This window comes from Alligator sinensis, unplaced genomic scaffold (genome assembly GCF_000455745.1).
Source record: "Alligator sinensis unplaced genomic scaffold, ASM45574v1 scaffold597_1, whole genome shotgun sequence".
Classification (NCBI taxonomy): Eukaryota; Metazoa; Chordata; order Crocodylia; family Alligatoridae; genus Alligator; species Alligator sinensis.
The window spans coordinates 2,465,450-2,486,939 of NW_005842074.1; the positions used below are offsets into that span (position 1 = coordinate 2,465,450).

General features: G+C 44.4%; 1 protein-coding gene across 4 annotated transcripts in view; it reads left to right on the forward strand.

Moving 5' to 3' along the window:
- ANKRD12 (ankyrin repeat domain 12) overlaps positions 1 to 21,490 on the forward strand; it is a 127,103-nt gene that overhangs the window by 46,663 nt on the left and 58,950 nt on the right. For 3 of the 4 annotated variants that reach the window (XM_006023661.3, XM_025204248.1, XM_006023662.3), the window contains exon 3: positions 5,659 to 5,806. In XM_006023661.3, coding sequence (XP_006023723.1) covers positions 5,659 to 5,806 — 148 coding nt within the window. Of the gene's footprint in view, positions 1 to 1,435; positions 1,517 to 5,658; positions 5,807 to 21,490 lie in introns of those variants that run through there. The other variant, XM_006023663.3, reaches the window with a different exon arrangement.

Genomic DNA, 21,490 nt, shown 5'->3' on the forward strand with positions numbered 1-21,490 from the left:
GTTGGGGGAAGCTGTGAGATCGGTTTACTTTTGTACAGTGCAAAATGAAGCTCATTAAATGTTTTGCAATGAAGTGATGGCTGTAGGACCTTAAGGTATTCTTCAGCTCTGTTAATTGCGTCCTCAGAAAGTATACTGTCTTCAGCAAAATCTAAAAGGAATTTCTCTGATGCTGCATTCAATACTGACAGTTTTATTCCCACTTTGCTGGTGATGTCACATCCTGTGAGAATGTGAGCCTTAATAAGAACACTGCACAAAGTTGGTCCTAGTTTCTGTTCAGGCACATGAAGAGGAACAAATCTGACTTTGAATTAAAGTAGGCTTGGGTGACAAAATTCCAAAAGTCCTTTTTCACGCAATTGAAACAGATATCAAAAAAGAAGGACAAAAACATCTGTATCATTAGACGACATTATGACATGTGTGAAACCAGATGAAACTGCATTAAGTAAATGGATGACCAGTTAAGTATCTGCTTCTTCTAGAGCAGCAGGTAGATGATTGCATACCTTAATTCCATCATCTGTGATCATTATGCCATCCCTTCTGTTACTTTCTCCTGTCATAATTCCACTTAACACTGTAGTATGTTATGCTACTCTCCCTTCCTTTTTCACAAAAGTATTGTTTGGCTGACAGTTGTAATAACTCCTTGTTTGCTGAAGAAGGCCAAAATGTCTCCATCTGAACAGGTAAAGGATTGTAAGAATCCAGTTTTACAAACTGTTGGTGTAATAGTCTTTCTCCTCTCTTGTTCACCTTCTTTTAATGACTTCGCCATGTAACTATCAAACATATCTACCCTCGGAACCAGCTGAAATTGGATAGCTTTCCTCCATACGGTATCAAAAAGTTCTTGAAAAGTTTTGGGGGGTTTTTTGCTGTGGACTTGGCATACTTGAGACAAAGTCTACAATGACCACAGGTTGTTGTTTTTTTGTTTGTTTGTTTGTTTGTTTTTTGTTTTTTTGTGTTTTTTTTTTTCCTATTCTGATGGAAATTGTAATGAGATGGTTTCAGTTTCTTCTCAAGCTCCCCTAAAAGAACTGACTTGGTTTAGTAAGAAGGCCACAGTCATCAATTAATGTGTTAGATGGCAGTAGATTGTACTTCAGTATGTTCATAACAGACTCTCCTCAATCCTTTGCTATGCATAGGATTTTCTCAGCTGCAGAGTAGGATTTTTTTTCCAATACTGCAGGTGGCTTATGTTTTTCTACCTGTTTATCTCCATCAGAAACAAATCCTGGACATTTTATCTTCTTAACGGTATCCAGAAGCTTGTTTCCGTAACAAAATGTTCATCTCTAAACCGCATATAAGCTTCCTTTGCATGTTCTCTGAATGAAAGCAGTCTTTCAACTACGTCTCTTGAGACGCATTGCTTGCTAATGAAATTGTGAAGTTGCGTCTGACTGGATGTGATATATGGGTTCTCTCTATCCTCCCTGAACTGGAACACACAGGAAACACATGATGCAGTATTTGAGGCAGAACTCCCAGGCAGCTCATGGTGAGTGGATGTCTCACGATATCTAGTTCTATCAGACCCTGTTCATTCTCAGAATGTATTGCTGATTGTGAATATTTCATGATAAACAAGTTCCCCTTCATTAACGTTTTTTTGTTGCCTGGTCCATCCAATTATACCTCTCTCTACCAGGACTTTTTTGAGATCTCTGAATAGTTTGTTCCAGCTTCATGTCAGGAGAAACTACACAGAATGACCCATTCTGTTGTTGGAAAACAACATGGCCATCTAAAAATGTTTGTTCTACATGTCATGCGTGCCTGGAGATCTCTAATATTTTCAAGGTACCGAGATGCACAGCGCAAGTAATTAATTCTGTAAAATTCTCAAAACACATGGAGTAAGTCCTGTACAACTTGAAGATGTGATTCCCAATCACTTTCTCTATCAGCAGGTGCTAGATTTTTGAGCATCTGAACTAGCTCAATGAAACCATCCCAATACTTACACATTTCAGATTTTGCCTGACAGGAAATGCTGAAAGCCTTGTAATCTTCATAGAGATCATTAATCAGCAGTAAAATGTTTTCATAGGTGGCCTGAGATGTCTTTGCATCCTTCTCTGTGAGAGATGTCTTCATTTTTTGTGCATTTTTGAGTACTACAAAATACTTGTTAGTGGGAGTGATTTTCCAGACAGCATGACTTCTGGCAAGATGAGAAATCCATTGAGTAACCTCATATAGTGACTACCTTGCATAACTGATTCTAAACTTTAACACCTAATACATCGCATTCCACCAGGGTATCCTGAGCACCACTCCCATGCAGGTACTTCCCAATAATGTGCATGACAACTTTAGCTCAATGAAAAATTCCCATCATTGGAACAATGTCTGTAAACTCTGATGGGTTACACATTATTATATCTGCAATTATATAGACTATTTCCTCATCATAGAAGGCAGGTGGAGATGTCTGATTCAGCTGAGAGCAAACAGTCTGAAGGTTTATAGGGAATGTATAAGCCGTTGCATAATCAGTAACAGGTTTTGGAATTACTGGTAGCAAACCAATATGCATCAGTGGTGGGGTTTTTTCTTAATAATAAAGCATGACATCCAACCCATGTAGAAATGGGTGTGGCTGATGAGCTTTCACAAACAGTTACTTGTGAGTTTGGCTGCCCACAACTCAACACAAAACAATAAACCAGGGCGGGCAATTATTTAGGGCGGAGGGCCGCTTACCCAGTGTTGGCAAGTTGTCGAGGGCCATATGGGTAGTCTGCCCCTGACAGGCACCATCTTGGGACCAATGTCCCAGGGCCAGCACTGGTGGGGCACAGGCTGGCAGGGAGAAGGGGGAGCTGGCCCGGCACCATAGAGCCCCTGCTGTCCAGGATCCTGTACTCCTGCCGCCCTGCTCTGAGCCCTGCTGGCGCTGGCCCTGGGACACTGGTGCGCGGGCTCTGCTTCCGCACCCACTCACTCCCAGTGCCCTCCCAGCCCTGTGGTACAGGCGGGGGGCAGCGCATAGCCCTGACCCCCTACTCACCAGCAGGGAAGGAGCTAGTGCAGAGCACAGGGAAAAGCAGCCCCTCGCCTGCCCCATGGCTGGCTTGCTGCTGCAGCCGCTAGCAGCCTGAGCAGGGCTGTCCTGAGCAGGCACAGTCAGCCCCACGTGAGTTGTGCAGGAGCCCAACAAGGATTCCCTTGGGTTCTACTGCCCCTGGTTCCTGTCATTTTTTACAGGAAACAAGGACAGATAAATATTAATTTTCAAATGGTTTTTTTTTTAGGGGCTCTGCGGGCCGGATAGAATAGCTTCATGGGCCGGGTCCAGCCCATAGGCCATATTTTGCCCACCCCTGCGTTAAACCCATTAAACTATAGTTAATACAGTAACTGGTCATTAATATAATATACCTTAAATAAAAGAGTACACAATAAATTGAGCAGTTCAATAACTGTTATCTTATTTATTAAAATAAGATGCAAACTCACACATACGTTCAATAATTATTTTGGTAGCGCAATATATGGTACCAATTTTTTCGGTTACATGGAAGTGGAGCTTACATGGATGTGGGAACCTACTTTCTTTTGTCACTGTGACACTGGAAACATCTTTAGTGGATTGTTTGTCCTTGAAAATATTGGGTTAGACACCAAGATTACCTTTGTACCATGCTTAAAAGAGGAGATACCAGTCACCAAAGAGAGATTGTCACCATGTTCAGAAATGGTGCTCTCCCACGTTCTGTGCACCAAATGGTGAAGTCTACCCAAGTGTTTTTATCCTTCATTACATGTTTTCATAAGTACAGGTGCTTACCTTAGTCAATTTTGACTTTTCTACAGGGGTCTATGCCAGGGGCTGAAATATATTTTTTTTTCCTCTAAATGCTATCTTTTATATGCTTTTTAACTACTGTATTACTGGAGCAGAGAAGATATAGAGTAGTGTTGCTCCCACCATGATTTATTAATATTTTTTCTTCTCATATAAAGGTATACTTGTAGTGTTCCCAAAAGCTCTAGATGGGTGTATTATGAGGAAATAAAAATATCTCTATTCTTCAAAGGTTGCTTTTGCACGTCAGAAGTCTTTACCAGATTTGCTAAAATATCCTAAATTTTAGTATTTTACCAAATCTCTTAGGTGTAGGAATGTAGTTTTGAATATAGCTGAAATGTTCATTGCTGTTTTTTGTTTGGGGTCACAGTTTTTCAATACCAATGCAATTAGTCTTTCATCATCATTCCTATGATATGAGTAAGTAAAGAAGTTCAGCAGAGATTTAAAGGATGCCAGTTTCTTTAGCATTCCATTGCTATTTGTCTGATCAATTAAAATCAAGTACCTGAAAATGCAGCTCATAGATCCCCATATTTGATACGTGTGTGAAACAGAAACACTTGCAGGTAAAACTTACTGTCTCCCTGGGTGGATGTGATTTTAAATCAAATAGATTTAAATCACTGGTCATGGAGCCTTGACTTAATCATTGCTTTCTACAAAAAAGTGCTTTCTTGTTGTTTTGATATAATCATTGTGGAAATAGGCTTCAGGATAGTCAGCATGCATTCTACATTTCTCTTTAACCCAATGTTGAGAACTTTGGCTATGACAGTTCCATCTATTTTGTCACAATTTTGTTCACAAATTGTTATCAGATTCAGCCAGTTCTCAATATATCACTCAGAACAGTCCACTACTGAGTTCCATCGCAGTTTTGTGGGAGAGCTAGGTTCCTCCTGCTTTCTTCAGAGCAGCAGCTGCAAAGTGGTTGTTACAGAAGTATTTTGCAATTTCAACAAAATTTTGCTCAAAATGTTTCTCTCTTTTGTTTCTGCTTCCCCTCCCTCCTTGCATTTATCCCCAGACCGTCTCCTCTTGGCCCAGATCTACTCTACCCCCAACAATCCTCTATTCATTTAACTTCTTGAAAATTTGCACTTTTAGAGAGAAGTAAGGGCTTGACTCTGTGTACACAAACTTGCAGAGAGACAATAGGGCTGATCCTAGATAATCAGGTCTGTTATCTCATCTCCACATATTGCTATTAAGAAGGATGTTATCTCTGGAGGCACAAATCCACAGTTTGAGAACTGAAACTAAGCATCACAGAGATGCTTAATGGGGTCTTCTAGATTGAGCACTGAGTCCCATTGAGTATAGTGGTTTTCTTTAATCATTACTAATCTATAGAGGAGCCTCTAGGAATCCCGTTAGATTGAACCCCTAACATAATCCATGGCCTGTTGTGGCCTATTGATAAAACTTTTTTAGAAAAGTTACATGAATATATTGTGTCAAATAGTATATAATTAGAAGTTATAATCCGTATTCCAGGATGATGTCTTTGAGCTTTTAACATATTTTAAATTAAAACTATCTTTATATATGTTTATTTTTTTTAAAGCATCTTAATTGAAAAATATGATTAAGTTAAGAAATCCATTTGTTGTTTTGTTTTAAATCTGATTTAAATGCATCCTGCTGTCCCCTAATTCCCCCCCCCCCGTACTTCTAATAAAAACATGGCTTTTTTGTTTATCAGTAATGTTACTTGGCTTTAAAATGCAAATATTGTATGGAATTATTTTATATCTGTATGCTTTGTGATGCTATTCTCTTGTCTGAAAACTTTACTTTATTATACTTTTAATTTACATCAGAGCAAGGACAAGATTGCATCCTACAGCAAAACTCCAAAAGTGGATAGGAGTGATGTTGGGAAAGAAATGAAAGACAAGTCTTCCATGAAACGTAAACTTCCGTTTACTATCAGTCCATCCAGAAATGAAGATCGAAATTCAGACACAGGTAGAATCTTTCTATTTTCTCTACTAATCATGTGTTTGCAGTGAGCATTGTAATTAAAATTAGCTTACGTTATGATATTGACTTTTTCAACACAAGGATAGTAGGTAAAATATACGTGCTTGCTTGCTTGTTTCTGACGGGTTTTCATCCTGTCAAGCACTTGCATGCCAGTGCAGTTCCTTTCGGCAATTTTTTTTTTCTAGCCATCCTCCAGTCTTACTCTTCACTTTTTCTATTTTAATCATAAATCTGTCACCTTCATTGTCATCGCCAAATGTCCAAAGAGGGGAGGGTAAGTTCCTTGACTGAAACAAATTCCTCTGCCTATTGTGGCCTTCTGTTTTTGTCTTCCATGCGGATCTTTAATGCTAAGTCCATGGAAATAAATACCCCCATATCAACTCATAGAAGAAATTTTTCCTGCAGCCTAAATTTCTGTAAGCTATAAAGGACATACCTGCTTGATGTTTTTTCTAATTCAAACATATACCACTAGAATTATTTGCTTGAAGTTTTCATGGTCTTTCTTAATACATCTCTTTTAGAATCAGGATAACAGGGAGTTTTAGGACACTTCGCCTACTCCAATGTATAATTTTCTCATAGAAATTTAATTCCCTTGAACAGGCCTCTAGTCCAATAAGCGCTCCAATAACAACAAAACAGTAGGAATGCCTCCCTCCCTTTCCCAATTGTGGTTGAAAGAAAAATGCTTCAAGTATAGTACTTTTTCAGTACATTTATTTATAGCATTATTTCTAAAGCAGCTTCTCTCCATAATAAGGTTGACTATGCCTGTAAGCTTGACACCTCCATAAGCAAGTTTAAAACATACTATAATCTTGTATTTAATCTCCCAGTTATTTACTACAGGGCTGTCCAACTTCAGGGTGAGCAGGGATCATCTGCTATGTGGGACATATGTTGTGGGGGCAGGCTGGTGCTGGCATGCAGCCCCAGGCATTCCCCTCTTTTCCCCCTGCTGCATGGGCCCTGCCAGGATTCATTTTCCCCCAGCCATGTGGGCAGTGGCATGTAGCCACCCGGGATCCCATTGTGTGGGCTGCACAGGTCGTGCTACCTGGCTGTGCATGCAGTGGCAACAGCATGTAGTCCCTTCTGGGCCCTTCCCTACTATGTGGCAGTGGGAGAGGTGGCTGCTATGAGCTACCATTTGGATAGCCCTGATTTACTGTACAGCCAAAGTTAATATCATGCAGTGATCTGCCTCCTGAATGCACAGCACCAGATCCAAGTGAAATTGCATCACTTTTGTCCTCAAAAACAAGAATGATAAGCTTGTCCTAGTTTTAGTTTGTTAGTAGAACCATTCACATTACATGCAAGAAGTAGTCATGTCATCAGATGTCAATTTCTAGTAGCTCTTTGGAATTGTAGCATCTTTTGCAATTTATTGAAGTTTCTTGATTCTGAAAAAGCCATGTTCTAAGCATAAATTCTCAACACACTACCAGAATCTGCTATATTGGGTAGAGCATTTAGTTTTAGACGCTAATAATATTTAGTCTGTATTTTTAGAGTAATTTAGAATAATATAGTGTTTTACATGAATGAAGATTTGTACAACTGTAACAAAAAGTAATCATCACATCGTGTAAGATTCTATTGCTATGTAATGTTTTATCAGTAGCATCTATTGTAACAGGTTTAAGAAAGAAAAAGTTCATTATGCTAAGCACTCCACAGATGTATAAAAATTACATTTCTAGTTCCAAAGAATATGTCAAAAAGATTTTTCATAACAGGTATACGAGGTAAGCAGGTAGCTTAGGCCCTGAGCAAGGGTGAGGTAAAGCAATAGGATATGCATTGATCTAGGTATTCATAGTTATGATCACAACCTGATCTCTGACTGGTTGTTGCAGATTTCTGTCTATCTTATGGCAGAAGTAACTAGTATCATCCCTGTGTTACAGATGAGGACCTTGAAGTATAGACGTTAAGTGGTTGCTGAGGCAGTCCAGAGTCAGTGGCATTCTTGGGGCTAGAACTCCAGATTTTCTAGTCCAAACTCCTTCCTAATCCATTAGATTAGACTGCTGTCTTTGATGTTGCCTGTGCATGCTGATTGTACGTAGAGGAGATTAGTAAAGGGAATTTTAGTGAGAGAAAAGGAAGTAGGAGAATCAGTGTGTGAAGTCAAATGGGGAGCAAGAGGCAATTGGAGCAAAATGGAAAAAGACAGTTGGAGAGTTAGACAAAAGAATAGAAAATGAGGTATTTCATGAGTCTCATAATAAAAAAATATTTTTAATGTTTTCTAGGCTTGCCGGGTTACCTATCAAATTGCTTTTGATTACAGATTTCTAACATTTATTATCCATTATTTGAGATATTGACCAGTTTTGTTTGTGTTAGAAGTGTTCTTCTGAATAGGTAATAGAAATATTGATAGGTTTGCTGCCCTGTTAATTTGAAAATGGAATCATCAGGTAGCTCATCTCTAAACACCTCTCTTGCACACACCAAAACCTAAGAAAAGTGTGGTTACGGTTAAAGCTAGAGTGCCTATAAAATAGCTAGTCTCCAAGAACACACAGTGTTGATTGGGGGCGTGCCCAACCTTTTTGTCATGTGGGCCAAATGAGCAGTGCCTAGTCTGTGGCGGGCCAGATCCAGCTGATGGGCCTGATCTGGCTTGTGGGGTAGGGGAGGTAAGGAGTGTGACCCAGGCCTGATCCAGCTGCATTGGGGCAGGGGCGTGGCCTGGCCCCAACTTGGCCCTGCAGTCAGGAGCAGGTGTGGCCTGGCCTTAACATGGCTACATGGAAGGGAAAGGAGTATGTTTCGGCTTAATCCAGCCACATAGGGGTCAAGGGGTGCTTCCCAGCCCCAATCTGGCCATGTGGGGCTTAGGAATTTAGCAAATGGGGAGGAGTGGCAGTATTAATTGCCACTGCTTCTCCACCTCCAAATTTCCTAAACCCATGGGGAGTACCGTGGGCCAAGGGTTGAACACTAGGCCTGTGCAAATAGGGAAGTATTCAGTTTGGATTCGGCCGATTTCAGAGGACGATGATTTAATTTGGAGATTCAAATCACTGTCCCAAATCGATTCAGCCAAATAGGCTTTGGAAGATTTGGCGCTGATTCAGAGAGATTAGGTGATTTGGCCATAGACTATAATGAGGAATCCCAGAAATACCTATAACTTCATCATTTTTTGGCAGATTTGGATAAAAACAGCAGTAATGGTAGCCCCTTCTGAGGGCATGAAGCCTTCTAAGATTCAAGGAGAGAGATACAGGGGTTTCTGGGAAACTGTACCTCCAAGGTGCTGACAAGCAAAACTCATGATGCGTGTTAGAGTGTGTGTGTGTGTGTGTGTGTGTGTGTGTGTGTGTGTGTGTGTTAAGGCACAGTGGAATGAAAACTGCAGGGATGGTAGCTCTTGTTCTCACCCTCACAACACCTTTGCAACCACTAAGCCTCAGGCCTCTCAAAGATCTTACAGGTCTGGACTTTCCCTAGCCAGGACTGTGCGGTGACTGGAGGTTATCAGGTGCCTCCTGCTCCTACCCGCTTTTCACCAGGGAGGTTCACAGTCGTGGCATTTCCTGGGGCTGCTGCACCACTGGCAGTCCCACCCAGGCCTCCCTACCCTGGCAGGGTGCAGTTTTAGGTCAAGCCCAGGATGATGTGGGGCCACCTCCTCCCCATATAGCTCCAGCCCTTATGCCTTTAAGTTCTTCCTGGTACCGGAGCTCAACAGGGAGATGTTCTTCCCCTGTTGACTGGTGAGAATCTAAACCACCGCCTCCAGCTCTGAGAGTGAGGCATTAAATGGCCACCCTCATTAGAACCTGTCCTGCCACATACATAAGCCCTCATGTGGGCATGAGGGAGGCCTGCCAGGTTTTGGGCAGAGTGGTGCAGGGGGTTCTGTGAAACTGCACCTCAAACTGCTGAAAGCAAAACTCATGTCACTTGTGTATGTTAAGGGATGTAGGCTGTAGCTGTGTTGGTCTAAGGATATAGCCCAGACAAGGTTCTTAGGGTTAATCCGATATCTTTTATTAGATCAAATGAATAGTTGGAGAAATTCTTCTTTGCAAGCTTTTGGATTTAAAAACCCTTTGTCAGGCTGAGGAAGTATCTAGTTGGTGTGTGCTCTTCCTGGATGGAAAGAATAGTAAAAGAAGCCAGAGGCTGGCGTGCAGTGCAGGCAAGAAAGCCAGTCAGTGAAAATGTAAACTGAGGCATCAGGGGCTGAGAGACAGGTTTGGGGGGTGGGAGGTGGAAGGGGGATATAGCAGGTAAAAGTAGAGAGAGGTACCTGCTACCTGGAGAGTCAGATGTCAAGCAGGTTGTAGTGTGTCACAAATTGATTGTCTTCATTAGGTCCATGAGCTTCTGTATCTAGGAGGCTGATGAAGTGAAGTTAGAGGCCTGGCTGTGTTTCTCTAAAAGCAGGGCATAGGTGCGGGTGGAGTGAGGAGGGTGGCACTCAGTAGGCCTGTGCGAAGCAGCTAGTATTTTGCTTCAGATTCGGATTCAGCTGATTTGGGGGACAGTGATTCAATTCAGCCGAATCTCGAAATCAAACACCGCATCCCCCGCCTACTCTCCCAGCTCTGTCAATAGCTGCCCGTCTCGGCAGTTTAAAAAAAAAAAAAAGCCCCGCACTCACCAGCTCCTGCCGGGGGGGCAATCCCCACTGCCCCCCACTACCCTGCGCTGCATGGGGTGGCTCTGCCACAAACCCCCAGAGCTCCCGATGGCGACTGCAGCATCCGGTGAGTGCGGGGCTTTTTTTTTTTTTTTTTTTTTTTTTTTTTTTTTTTTTTTTTACACGCTCGGGGCTGCGGGGGCGGTTTTTTTTTTTTTTTTTTTTTTTTTTTTTTTTTTTTTTTTTTTTTTTTTTTTTTTTTTTTTTTTTTTTTTTTTTTTTTTTTTTTTTTTTTTTTCTGGGTCCAGCTCCCTGCAGCGGTGAGCGGGGACTGCCCAAATCGCTGAATCTCCTAATCTCCAAATCTTTTTCCAAATCGATTTGGAGGCTTCGGATCAATACAGACCTTTTTATTTGTCTCCCAATTTTTGATTCAAAGATTCAGCCGCCGAATCAGGCTAAATCTCTTCTCTTCTGAATGGAATTGGCAACTGAAGGTCTGCACAGCCCTAGCTCTCGCTCCGACTGTAGGTGGAACTTGTGGAACCCCAGCAGCAGGAGGTCTGCCTTAAGAAACACCAACTGCTCCACCAAACCAGGATCCAAGGAGGTGCGGTGGGGTGTCACAACATCCCCAGCAATGCTGAACACCCTCTCATTTGGAACACTGGTTGGTGGACAGGACAGGTGTTCCCAGGCAACTGTGGCCAGATACTGCCACATCTGGCTTCGGGTTGCCCTGTAGGCCAAGGGGTTGCAGTTCAGCGGCTCCACATCCTCGGTGAGTTGGATAGCCACCAAAGTCTCGGTGCTACCTGCCCGAGACTGGGGTCTGGTGCCTCTGGACCCCAACATTGAAGATATGCCCTTGGCCCACATTGGCAGCGCTGGCGTGGAGGAGACTGGTTGATGCTGGGAGTGCTGACATGAGAAAGTGGATCCCCTTCTTCCACGTCCCCTCGCCTATGCCGTTCTGCCTCTCTGATTCTGTTCACCACCACCTCCATCCCGTGATCGAGGGTTTTGCTGCTGCTCATGCTCCCCTTCACCATTGGGTCGCACATGCCTGCCAGCACATGGACCATACTGGACTGCAAGGGATCCAGCTGTTTTTTTGATGCCCTCCTTCACCTGCCTCACCAGTACCTGCACCTCTGGCAGTGGCGACACTTAGTGGCTGCATGTACACCCCTTGAGAGCGCCGGTGGACACCCTGTCAGGCCGCACTCTTCACTTAGGAGATGGGCAGGGGAGGCATGCGGGAGCACCAGCTAAGGAGTGTGAGCGCTCGATGTAGGTCGCATCCGCTTCCAGAAGCCTTGCAGCCACTTCTGGGAGTGCCCCGGCCGCTAAGTTTTGCCAGGGGGACCCCCTCCCCCAGTCAGTGCGATTGGCCATGGGGGGACCCCAGCCCCCCTGGTTGCTGACTGGTCACTGAGGAGGCATGTGACTCCCCTGACTAACGCGGCACCAGTTGCCCATGACCTCTGGTGAAAAGTGGCTTGCCCCAGCCAGGAACTTTGATCCCCTGGAACTTCTCCATTTGGTTCTCAAGCTCCTAGACTATGGGGATCACCTGGCTAAGGAGGGCATCGCCAGCGCTGAGGGTCTTGGTGGCCTTGAGGAACGGCTTGAGGACCAGCAAGATCTGGGAGATGGTATCCCACTTAGTTCTGTTAAGGGGGCCGCTGATCCCAATCTGCCTGAGCAAGGCCATCTCAGGGATGGCCTTCTATTGCTCCATCAGTCTTTCCAGCATCAGGTATGTGGAGTTCCACCGAGTCTCCACATCCTGCATGGTTTTGTGCTGTGGGATGCTCAGCTCTGCCTGTTTTTCCCACAGCATCTTGCCCCCCTTGATGCTGCGGTGGAAGTAGCCCATCACCTTCCTGTATTTTGAAATCAGCTGGGTGGTAGTGATGGCATCATTACTGGCAGCCCTGTCTCCCTCCAAAGCGTCCCTGACTATGAGGTGGAACTTGTGTGCCACACAGCAGATGCCAACAACGTTGGCATCACAGACTTCCTTGACCATATTGGTCCTGTTGTCGGTGACCGTGAACCTGCAGGTGAGCTCGCCCTGCCCAGAGAGCCACCCCTGCACCATGCGGTTTATGGCTACCATGATCTCCCTTGCCATGTGGGCTCATCCAACACCTCTGCTTGAAGATGAGCCAAGCCCACTGACGGCCTTACTGATTGCACCAGTGCCCTGTGAGGGAGAGGTAGGCATGATCTCTACCCCAGGGTGAAGTGCAGAGCAACCTGTGGCCCTGCTTTGCACAGCTCCTCCCTCAAGTACTCCCTGCATGCCTTGTACAGGGAGGGCACCACTGTTCTGCTAAAGATGGTGTGTGTGGGCACTTGGTAGGATGGGGCCATGAGCCACCTGAACCCTGGCTGCTCAACTAAGGAGAAGGGCTGGCCATCCAGAGCAAGCATCTCCCCAGTGCTCTGGGTGACCTCGCTCACCTTCTGAACGTATCCCCCTTTGTCTGCAGCTTTCCTCCACCACTCCAGGGTGGCCTGCCTTTGCTTCGTGGGGATGGGGGCTTTGGAGTAAGAGGGGGACTTCCCTTTGGGCACACTACCACTGGTGCTAGGCTGAGGAAGAGCAAGGGCAAGGGGATGCTGCCTCCTGAGATTCAGCAGCATCACCATGGTGGAAAAGTGTTTCGCCTCCTTGCCCCAGCTGATCTGCCTTCAGCAGTGCTGGTAGCTGGCATACTTGGGATCATCTGCCACCTCAAAATGATCCCACACTGCACTACTTCCCTGCTTCTGAGTTGAGGGTGGGGATCCTGCCTTATCCCCCTCCTCAGCAGGCAGAGGCACAACAACAGGAGATGACTCGGCTGAACCACTTGCCTCCACAACCTCAACCTATGAGGTGCTGCTTTCCAGAGAAGGAGACCTGGCTCTAGGGGAACTTTGAAGGCTGTGCAGCATAAACTCAGATTTCCCCTCATTGCCCAGAATTTCTTTTGCTAGGACACTCAGGTTCCCTGCTTCTAGATCCAGATCCTCCTCTAGCACTGGGAGGCTCAGCTGGGAGATGGCATTGGGGTGGAGGAGACTGCTATTCTGGTGTTGGTGGCTATTTCTGGTGTTAGGGGAGGTGATGGAAGGACAGGTACTGCTCCCACTGGCAGCAGAAGACTCATCGTTGCCAGGAAAGAGGATATGTCTGTGTTTGGGGGTGGAGGGGGAACTTGCAGCTCTCCCCCTACCCTCTCTAGCCCCTCTCCTTCCCCTGCCAGAAGACCTGACACCTGCCTTTCCAGCACGCTTCATATTAATCTTTGCCATGCTGGAAAATGTGTGTGCGCGCAGCTGTAATCTCTCTCTTTATCTGTGTGTGTGTGTGTGTGTGTGTGTGTGTGTGTGTGTGTGTGTGTGTGTGTGTAACTAACTAATATCTCTTCTTCTCTGTTTACTGTATGTGTGTAATGTATATGCTTTCCTGTACAGTGATGGATCATGCTGCCAGGGAAAACGGCTTTCTTTTTAAAGTGTGGCGGGTGCGGGGGTGGAAATAAGAATAAGAGGTTTTTTGGGGGAAGAGTAAGTTGAAAGAAATAGATTGGATTGAGATAAGTAGAGGGATTCTAGGCAAGGGTAATTAGTAAGCTGTATCCAATTCTTTCCAAGAACAGAAACTAGCAGGAGACTGACTAGGAAGGCAAGCCAGTCCAGTAGTACCTTTCAGATGCTGTTGCTCAGGGACAGAAAGGCTGCAGACTGAAGCTTATGCTGTTTCTTGGTCCCTCCCCCAGAACACTGTGATTGGAAGGGGACTCGGGGAAAGATCACAGTCACTGGCCAGCTGGAGATGTCAGTCTTTCCCCCCTGCTTCCCCTCCCTCTTCTCAGTTTCTGTTCCCCTGAAAGACTGCCTTCTGAATCTCCAAATCTTTTCCGAATCCATTTCGAGGGTCCAAATTGATTTGGAGGTGTGTTTGTTTTTTTTAAATTCCCAATTCGATTTGGATTTGGTGATTCGGTCTCCAAATCAGGCCGAATCGTTTCCGAATCAAATCGGCGACCGAAGCTTCACACACCCCTATTGAACACTGTGCCTGCCTCTGCTCTATCAGGCATTCTCTTGCAGCCTTACCCCGGACTCTCGATCTTGTCTGTCCTGAGCCTGCGAGTGGACCCCAAAGGCTACCCCGGCTGACATCCAGGGTTCCCCTTAACTCGCCTGCCATGACTTTGAATGGAACCTTAGTGGAGGGGTTCCCCTTTGAGGCAGCCTTCAGGGCCGTCACACTTCTTGGCGGGCACTCACGGGATGGCGTACCAGTCAACCCAGGTCCCATGGGTCGCGGCTAACTCTTCTTGGGGATGCTGTGGGCCCGTCTGCAGGCTCCCTTACTCGGTTAATCAGCTCCGGTTGGGGTCTTCTGCCACTCACCCCGCAGCTATCCCAGTTGGGGTTCCTGTCGGCCCCGCCCTCGTTACCTCTTCTCTGGGCTTCCCCGTAGTTGCTCTGGCTTCCCCGGCACTCGTCTCCTCCTCTGCTCTCCCCACTCACCACTGCTCCCTTCGTCAGCTTCTCTGCCGGCTTCTCTGTCAGCTTCTCGGTTGGCTTGCTGGTCAGCTCCTCTGCCGGCTATCCAGTCGGTTTCATAGATTTCATAGACATCAGGGCTGGAAGGGACCTCGGAAGATCGAGTCCAGCCCCCCGCCCAAAGGGCAGGAAGTCAGCTGGGGTCATAGGATCCCAGCAAGATAAGCATCCAGTTTCATCTTGAAGGTGTTCAATGAAGGCGCTTGAACCACCTCCGGTGGCAGGCTGTTCCAGACCTTGGGGGCTCAGACAGTAAAGAAGTTCTTCCTTATGTCCAGCCTGAAACGATCTTGAAGTAGTTTGTGACCATTCGACCTCGTCATCCCTTGGGGCGCTCTGGTGAACAAACGTTCCCCCAGATGCTGGTGGTCACCCCTGATAAACTTGTAGGTGGCCATCAGATCACCCCTAAGCCTGCGCTTTTTCAGGCTAAAGAGCCCCACGGCTCTCAGCCTGTCATCGTAGGGTCTGCTTCCCTGACCTCTGATCATGCGCGTGGCTCTTCTCTGGACTCTCTCAAGCTTCTCCACATCCTTTTTGAATTGTGGAGCCCAAAACTGGACACAGTACTCCAGCTGCGGCCTCACTAAGGCCGAGTACAGGGGGAGAATGACGTCCCGGGATTTGCTTGAGAGCAAAAATAAAAATGTTTGTGCACTCCCTGCTCCTCCATTGCAGAAATCTATTTTAATCCGTTTTTAAAAACACACTTATTCTCTAAAGCAATTGGCTCCAAAATGTGGTACCTCTACTTTTGCTATTTACACACTCTCCTTTTTCATCCCTAAAGCTATTTCTTTCGGATTTGGGGGTTCCCAGTTCCTGTCATCTTGCTTTAGTTCAATCTATTCTAGATGGAGCTTTACCTGACGATTGCCTAAAAACGAGGCGCTGAACGCCGCTGCTTAGCGGCGTTCCTGTCAGAGAGTGCATTTTGCACGGGTTCCCCCCATCTTCCCAGGCTGCCCCACACAGCGGCTGCGCCTTTCGGGCCATGGGCTTCCCCGTGGAGCCTCTGCTCACCAGTCTCTCTCCTGCACCCTCGGGGCTGCCTTTTGTTTCCACCGGGTGGCGTCTCCAGCTGACGTCACCTGGCCCCAGCTGGATGGGAGCGCGGCTTACAAACCACGTGGGCGGTTTCTCTGCGTGCGTTTTCCCCACACCTTTCGGCCCCTGCAGAAGGCAAGTTGGGGCTTTCTTCTATTTTGGCCTGGGGTTCTCCTATAACCCCGGCATCCCTGGGACAAACACCCCTGGTGTTGACGATCAAGGCTGTATTCTAATGAGTTTCCTTTTAGGTTACTTACTGATGGAGGAACATTTTGTCTTTTCTTAGTGATTAGATTATTAGAACTGTCACTGGATTATCTCCACAATATTAGCATGTTAATTTGGAGGGTTTCTGATGCACCTTTTGAACATTCATTTTCTCACATACAATACCATCAGCCTTTTGTAAATGTATTCAAATTTGGCATGGCTGAAACTCAATGGTAATTCATTTGAAGGTAGTTCTTCAGTTTCTTGAAAAAAAAATGTGAAAAGGAAAATTTTAGTCCAGCAGTTTCTTGGGGGGAGGGTTTTATTGTTAATATTCATTTAGTATCATAAACAGCTACATAAAATATGTTTGAACACAAGATATGTTCTAACATAGCAGTGGGAAAATGTTTTTCTTGAGTAACAGATGCATGATTAGAAATCACTTCTAAATAAATGCAATTAAATGACTTTTCATAGTCAAGGATCCAGAAATGCTTTTTAAAATATGTATTGCATACAAGAATAATTTTGCCTGCTACTGAAATGCGTTTGGTGGTGGGATCTTACAGTCTGGCTAACCTGTGCTCTGCAAAGGCCTCCTTGACAAAATCTTTGAAAAAATTGTCAAGGAGGCCATCACCCACAAGCTTGTAACTGGTGAGGTATTAAGAAGCAACCAGCACGGATTTGTTGAGGGCAGGTCATGCCTAATAAATCTGGTGTCCTTTTATGGACAAGGGGTACGAGAGTGACATCATTAACCTAGACTTCAGTGAGGCCTTGGATGCTGTTTCCCATGAGATCCTATCAATTAAGCTGAAGGGTACTGGCCTAGACCAGGGAGGTGGGTTATTGTTTGGCTCAGAGGCTAATCCTAGAGAGTTGTAATTGATGGGATGGCCTCATCCTGGAGGGCCATCTCCTGAGGTGTCCCCCATGGATCGGTGCTTGGGCCTGTGCTCTTCAGCATCTTTATCCATGACTTTGGATGAAGGGGTGGAAAGCGCAATGATTAAGTTTGTGGATGCCACCGAAATGCAGGCATATCTGAGGATAGGGTAAGGATCCAAGATGACCTCGACAGACTGACCCTATGGGCTGGACGCAATCAGATGAAGTTCAGTAGGGACAAATGCCGGGTCCTTCATCTAGGTAGGAAGAACTTTCACCTTATCTATACCATGGGTGGTGGACCACTGGCTGGCACTGGTATCTGAAAGCAACCTGGGAGTGACAGTCGACCAGAAGATGAATATGAGCCAACAGCGTGATGAAGTCACCAGCAGGGCAAATAGAACTCTGGCATGTATCAGCTGATGTGTTGCAAACAGATCCAGAGAGGTGCTCCTCCCTCTCTGTTCGGCGTTGGTGAGGCCACAGCTGGAGTACTGTCTCCAGTTCTGGACACCACAGTTCAGGAAGGATATGGATAAACTTGAAAGGGTGCTGAGAAGGGCCACCCAGATGATCAGGGGCCTGGCGGATAGGCCCTGTGAGGAGAGAATCCAGGAACTGGGTTTGTTCAGCCTGAGCAAGAGAAGACTGAGAGATGACTTGATAGCCACCTACAAGTATGTCAAGGGTGAACACCAAGATATGGGAAGCAACTCTTCAGAAAGGCACCTCCAGGGAGGGCGAGGACCAACGGGCAAAAGCTAATTGAGGAAAGATTTAGGTTGGACATTAGGAAAAACTTCTTTTCCATAAGTGTATCTAGAATCTGGAACACATTCTCCGGAAGGGGTGGTGCAATTGCTATCCTTGGAGGTGTTCAAGAGGAGGCTGGACAAGCACATCTTTGAGCTCATTTGAGCCCAATTACCTTCTGCCCATGGCAGGGGACCGGACTTGATCTTACAGGTCCCTTCCGGTCCTTTGATTCTATGATTGGGAAACAGTTTAGACTAGAATGTATTGCCATCATTGCTGAATGCACTTTTCCAATTTTAAAGCAATTATATGTATAGGTGAGGTAAAAAATGAGTGAAACATACAACATATGGTGCAATACAGAAGACCTCTTCAACTATTTTGTTGTTTTAGGACCTTGTTTTTTTTGGCTGAGCATAACAACAACATTGAAAGGTTATACATTCTGAAATACTAAATATTTTAACATATGATAGCTTTATTTTAATAAATGTAGACTTAAACTTTAAGTTGGGATATTTAACTTTTTTAAATATTTAAAACTTTCTAGAGAAAAAAACATAGGCATGAGTTCATAAACAGCAAATCATGTCACACAAAGCAGAACATATATTGTTTTGATAAATTATTAAATTAGTAGATGAAGTAACCAATTAATGTAAACAAATTAGTGGATGAAGTAATTCATGGAGGAGGTATTATCTCTCCGTAGTTGAGGTTCAAATAAGTTTTTATTATCAGTTTTATTCTTACTTCCCCATACAAATGCTTCTTTTTATTGGGGATAGGGCATAAGTAGCAATCTTTGTAACACTTTTTTTAGATTTTCAGTTCAGAATTAAAGAGGCTTCAGAAATGACTTTTTTTTTTTTTTTTTTTAATATTAAAAGTGTCTCTTGGGATTTTTGTTTGTTTTGCTTTTAAAGCCACTTCTTATCATACTTGTGATCTTTCATTATTAAAGTAATTTTGACTAAAATAGTTGAAATGTTAAAAGGGTGCATTCATTTATTGAGGGTTCAATAGAGAATTTATTAATGATGCAGTGCTTTGCTGTTTTTCTGTGCCTGGGAGAGGATTTTTACTACCAGTGCTATATGGAAACAACCAACTTTTGTTGAGAGACAGTAGTAGGACAGGGACTTAAAAAGTGGTGAGAAAAGAGGAGCCTAGAGCAAGCAGACAAGTCTATAATAATTTTTTTTAAAAGGTAAAGTAGGGAACTTGCATCAGGAAGGAAAGGAAAAGATAGAAACAGAGGAGACCTTGGGGTGGGGAAGAAGCTAAAATCAGAAGTGGAGAATAATGGAAGAGTATCAGGAAAAGGAGGGAAACAGAAGGGATTGCAGATGGCTAGAGGAGTGTGAAATGGCATAAGATGTGTCCTCAATGGGACTTAACACTCCATACGTATATGTCACTTGATAATGTAACTTTAGTTTCCCAAGTCACTTAAGCACTTTTGCAAAGGTTGTGCTTAATGTGTTGGTGTATATGAAAAGCTATTTTGCATAAGTCATGAATAGGAACCTACTGAATTTGCCATTTTGTGAAATCTGGCATTGCCCACAGAAGTCACAAGGCGGGGGAAAAAGAAGCAAACTTATGGAAAATAAAATGCTGGTTCCCCAGAGGAAGCCAACAATTCTCAGGGGCACTGCAGCAGCCCGCTGGGGCAGGGAAGAGTAGAGAGCAGGCTGCCCATTCCAAGTGCTGCTGGCAAGATGGCTGCTGCTTCCATCCCTCTCCCCTGCCCCACACCTCTAATTGGCTGTGAGTGCTGTCATGTGGCCCTGCCCCACTCCACTTGGCAGTGCTTCCATATAGTACTGCCAGTTGACAGGGCTTCATGACAGACTTCCCCCACAGCCAATCAGTGATGAGGGGCAGGACCACATGACAGGCAGCACTCAGTGGCAAAGGGCAGGGGCGCCAGGGCCCCATAGCCAAGCAGAAGCCTGCTATGCTCCGTACATGAAATGGAGCCCAAGTTCTGCCCCAAAATTGGCAGGCAACCACTGTGAATTATGTAGATCCCTACTCATGAATATTGTTACATGAAAAGGGCAATAAAGCTACTCCTTACTTAACGTCGTAGTTATGTTCTTGAAAAATGCAACTTTAAGTGAAACAATGTTATGCAAATCCAGTTACATCACACTGGTTACCTACTAGTAGGTAGTGGCCAAGCAACAACAACGTTAACCAGGACAAAGTTAAGTGACGAGTACCTGTATTTAATCTGGTTAAAATAAGCATACAAAATCTTGCCTCCGTATATGTAAGGCTCCTGCCATGTGTAATGTTTAAGATGTGATTACCAGTTTATCATATCTTAAGTTATACTTATGACTCGGCCACATCTTAAAGCAATTAATGGTGTTATAAAACAAGGAATAAGGCACGAAGTTAATCCACAAAAAATATGTACTAAGTTCATGACTGGTTCTTGTGGTGCCGTTAATTAATGCCTGGAGATATATGCCACCATGGCTGGGAGCCCTATCAACCCCATGCACACAGCAGAAACTATCACACCTTTACCTGCATGTCTGGCAGGGGCCTAAGTCACCACAGTACTATATTCCTTTGAATATGAGACATATCTCTTAAACCCAAATATCTGTTCTAAAAAGAACCTGTATTTTAAATTGTGTTAGAAAGATAAAAATATAATCTATTACAACAGTAAATATTGTGATAATTAAATTACTTGATAGAATAAATACTAAATGCATATTATAGTAAAAATGCCAGCAAAAGGTGTGAATGCCAAAAGATGCACAGCCAGGAGTGTGGCTGTCCAGTGTCAGATAACCCACAACAAGCAGTCAGCCACTTTAGAACACTTGTCGTTGATTATTGGCAGCAATATACAGTTTCCTTTAATCTAAAAGTTGTGGAATTTGCAGAAACAAATGGAAATTGAGCAGTAGGAAGGAATTGCATTATTAATTAAGTCTGTATGTGAAAATGGAAACTTAAAATTCAAAAAATTTTCATGCAAAAAAAATACATATACAAGAGCAGACAGAACTGTGGGTGCTTCTTTAAAATGGTGAATGTTGGCTACCTTTTAATTGAACAAAGAAAATCTGGTTTCCTGTCCGTCCAAGTGATTTGTCCAAGAGCGCATGAAGTTGCACATTCAGCTGACATAATTCATGTTGTAAAGCAAGTTTCTGTTGAGCTGAAGCTTTTGTTCCAGTGCAGGGAAAAGGGTGGAGGAGAGAGCAGCATATATTGGTTTCAGCAGACTGTTGCCCCGTTACAACTAAATTCAGTGCTTGTGATGAATGCTTCTAAAGTTCACACAACTGATGCAGTTAAGAAAATGCATGATTGCAAAACAGACCTGATTATCATTCTAGGTGGGATGATATCACAACTTCAGCCACTGGATATCTTTGTGAATAAGCCAGTTAAAGATAGACTTAAAAATTCTAATATAATAAAACCCTTTGTCTGTCATGCTCTGGGCCAACTGCATATGTGCCGCTGAGAGGGTGCATGCCAATTGACTGTGAGGGCCCAGAGCCTTATGGACAGAAGGAGCGAGGGAGCCTCTG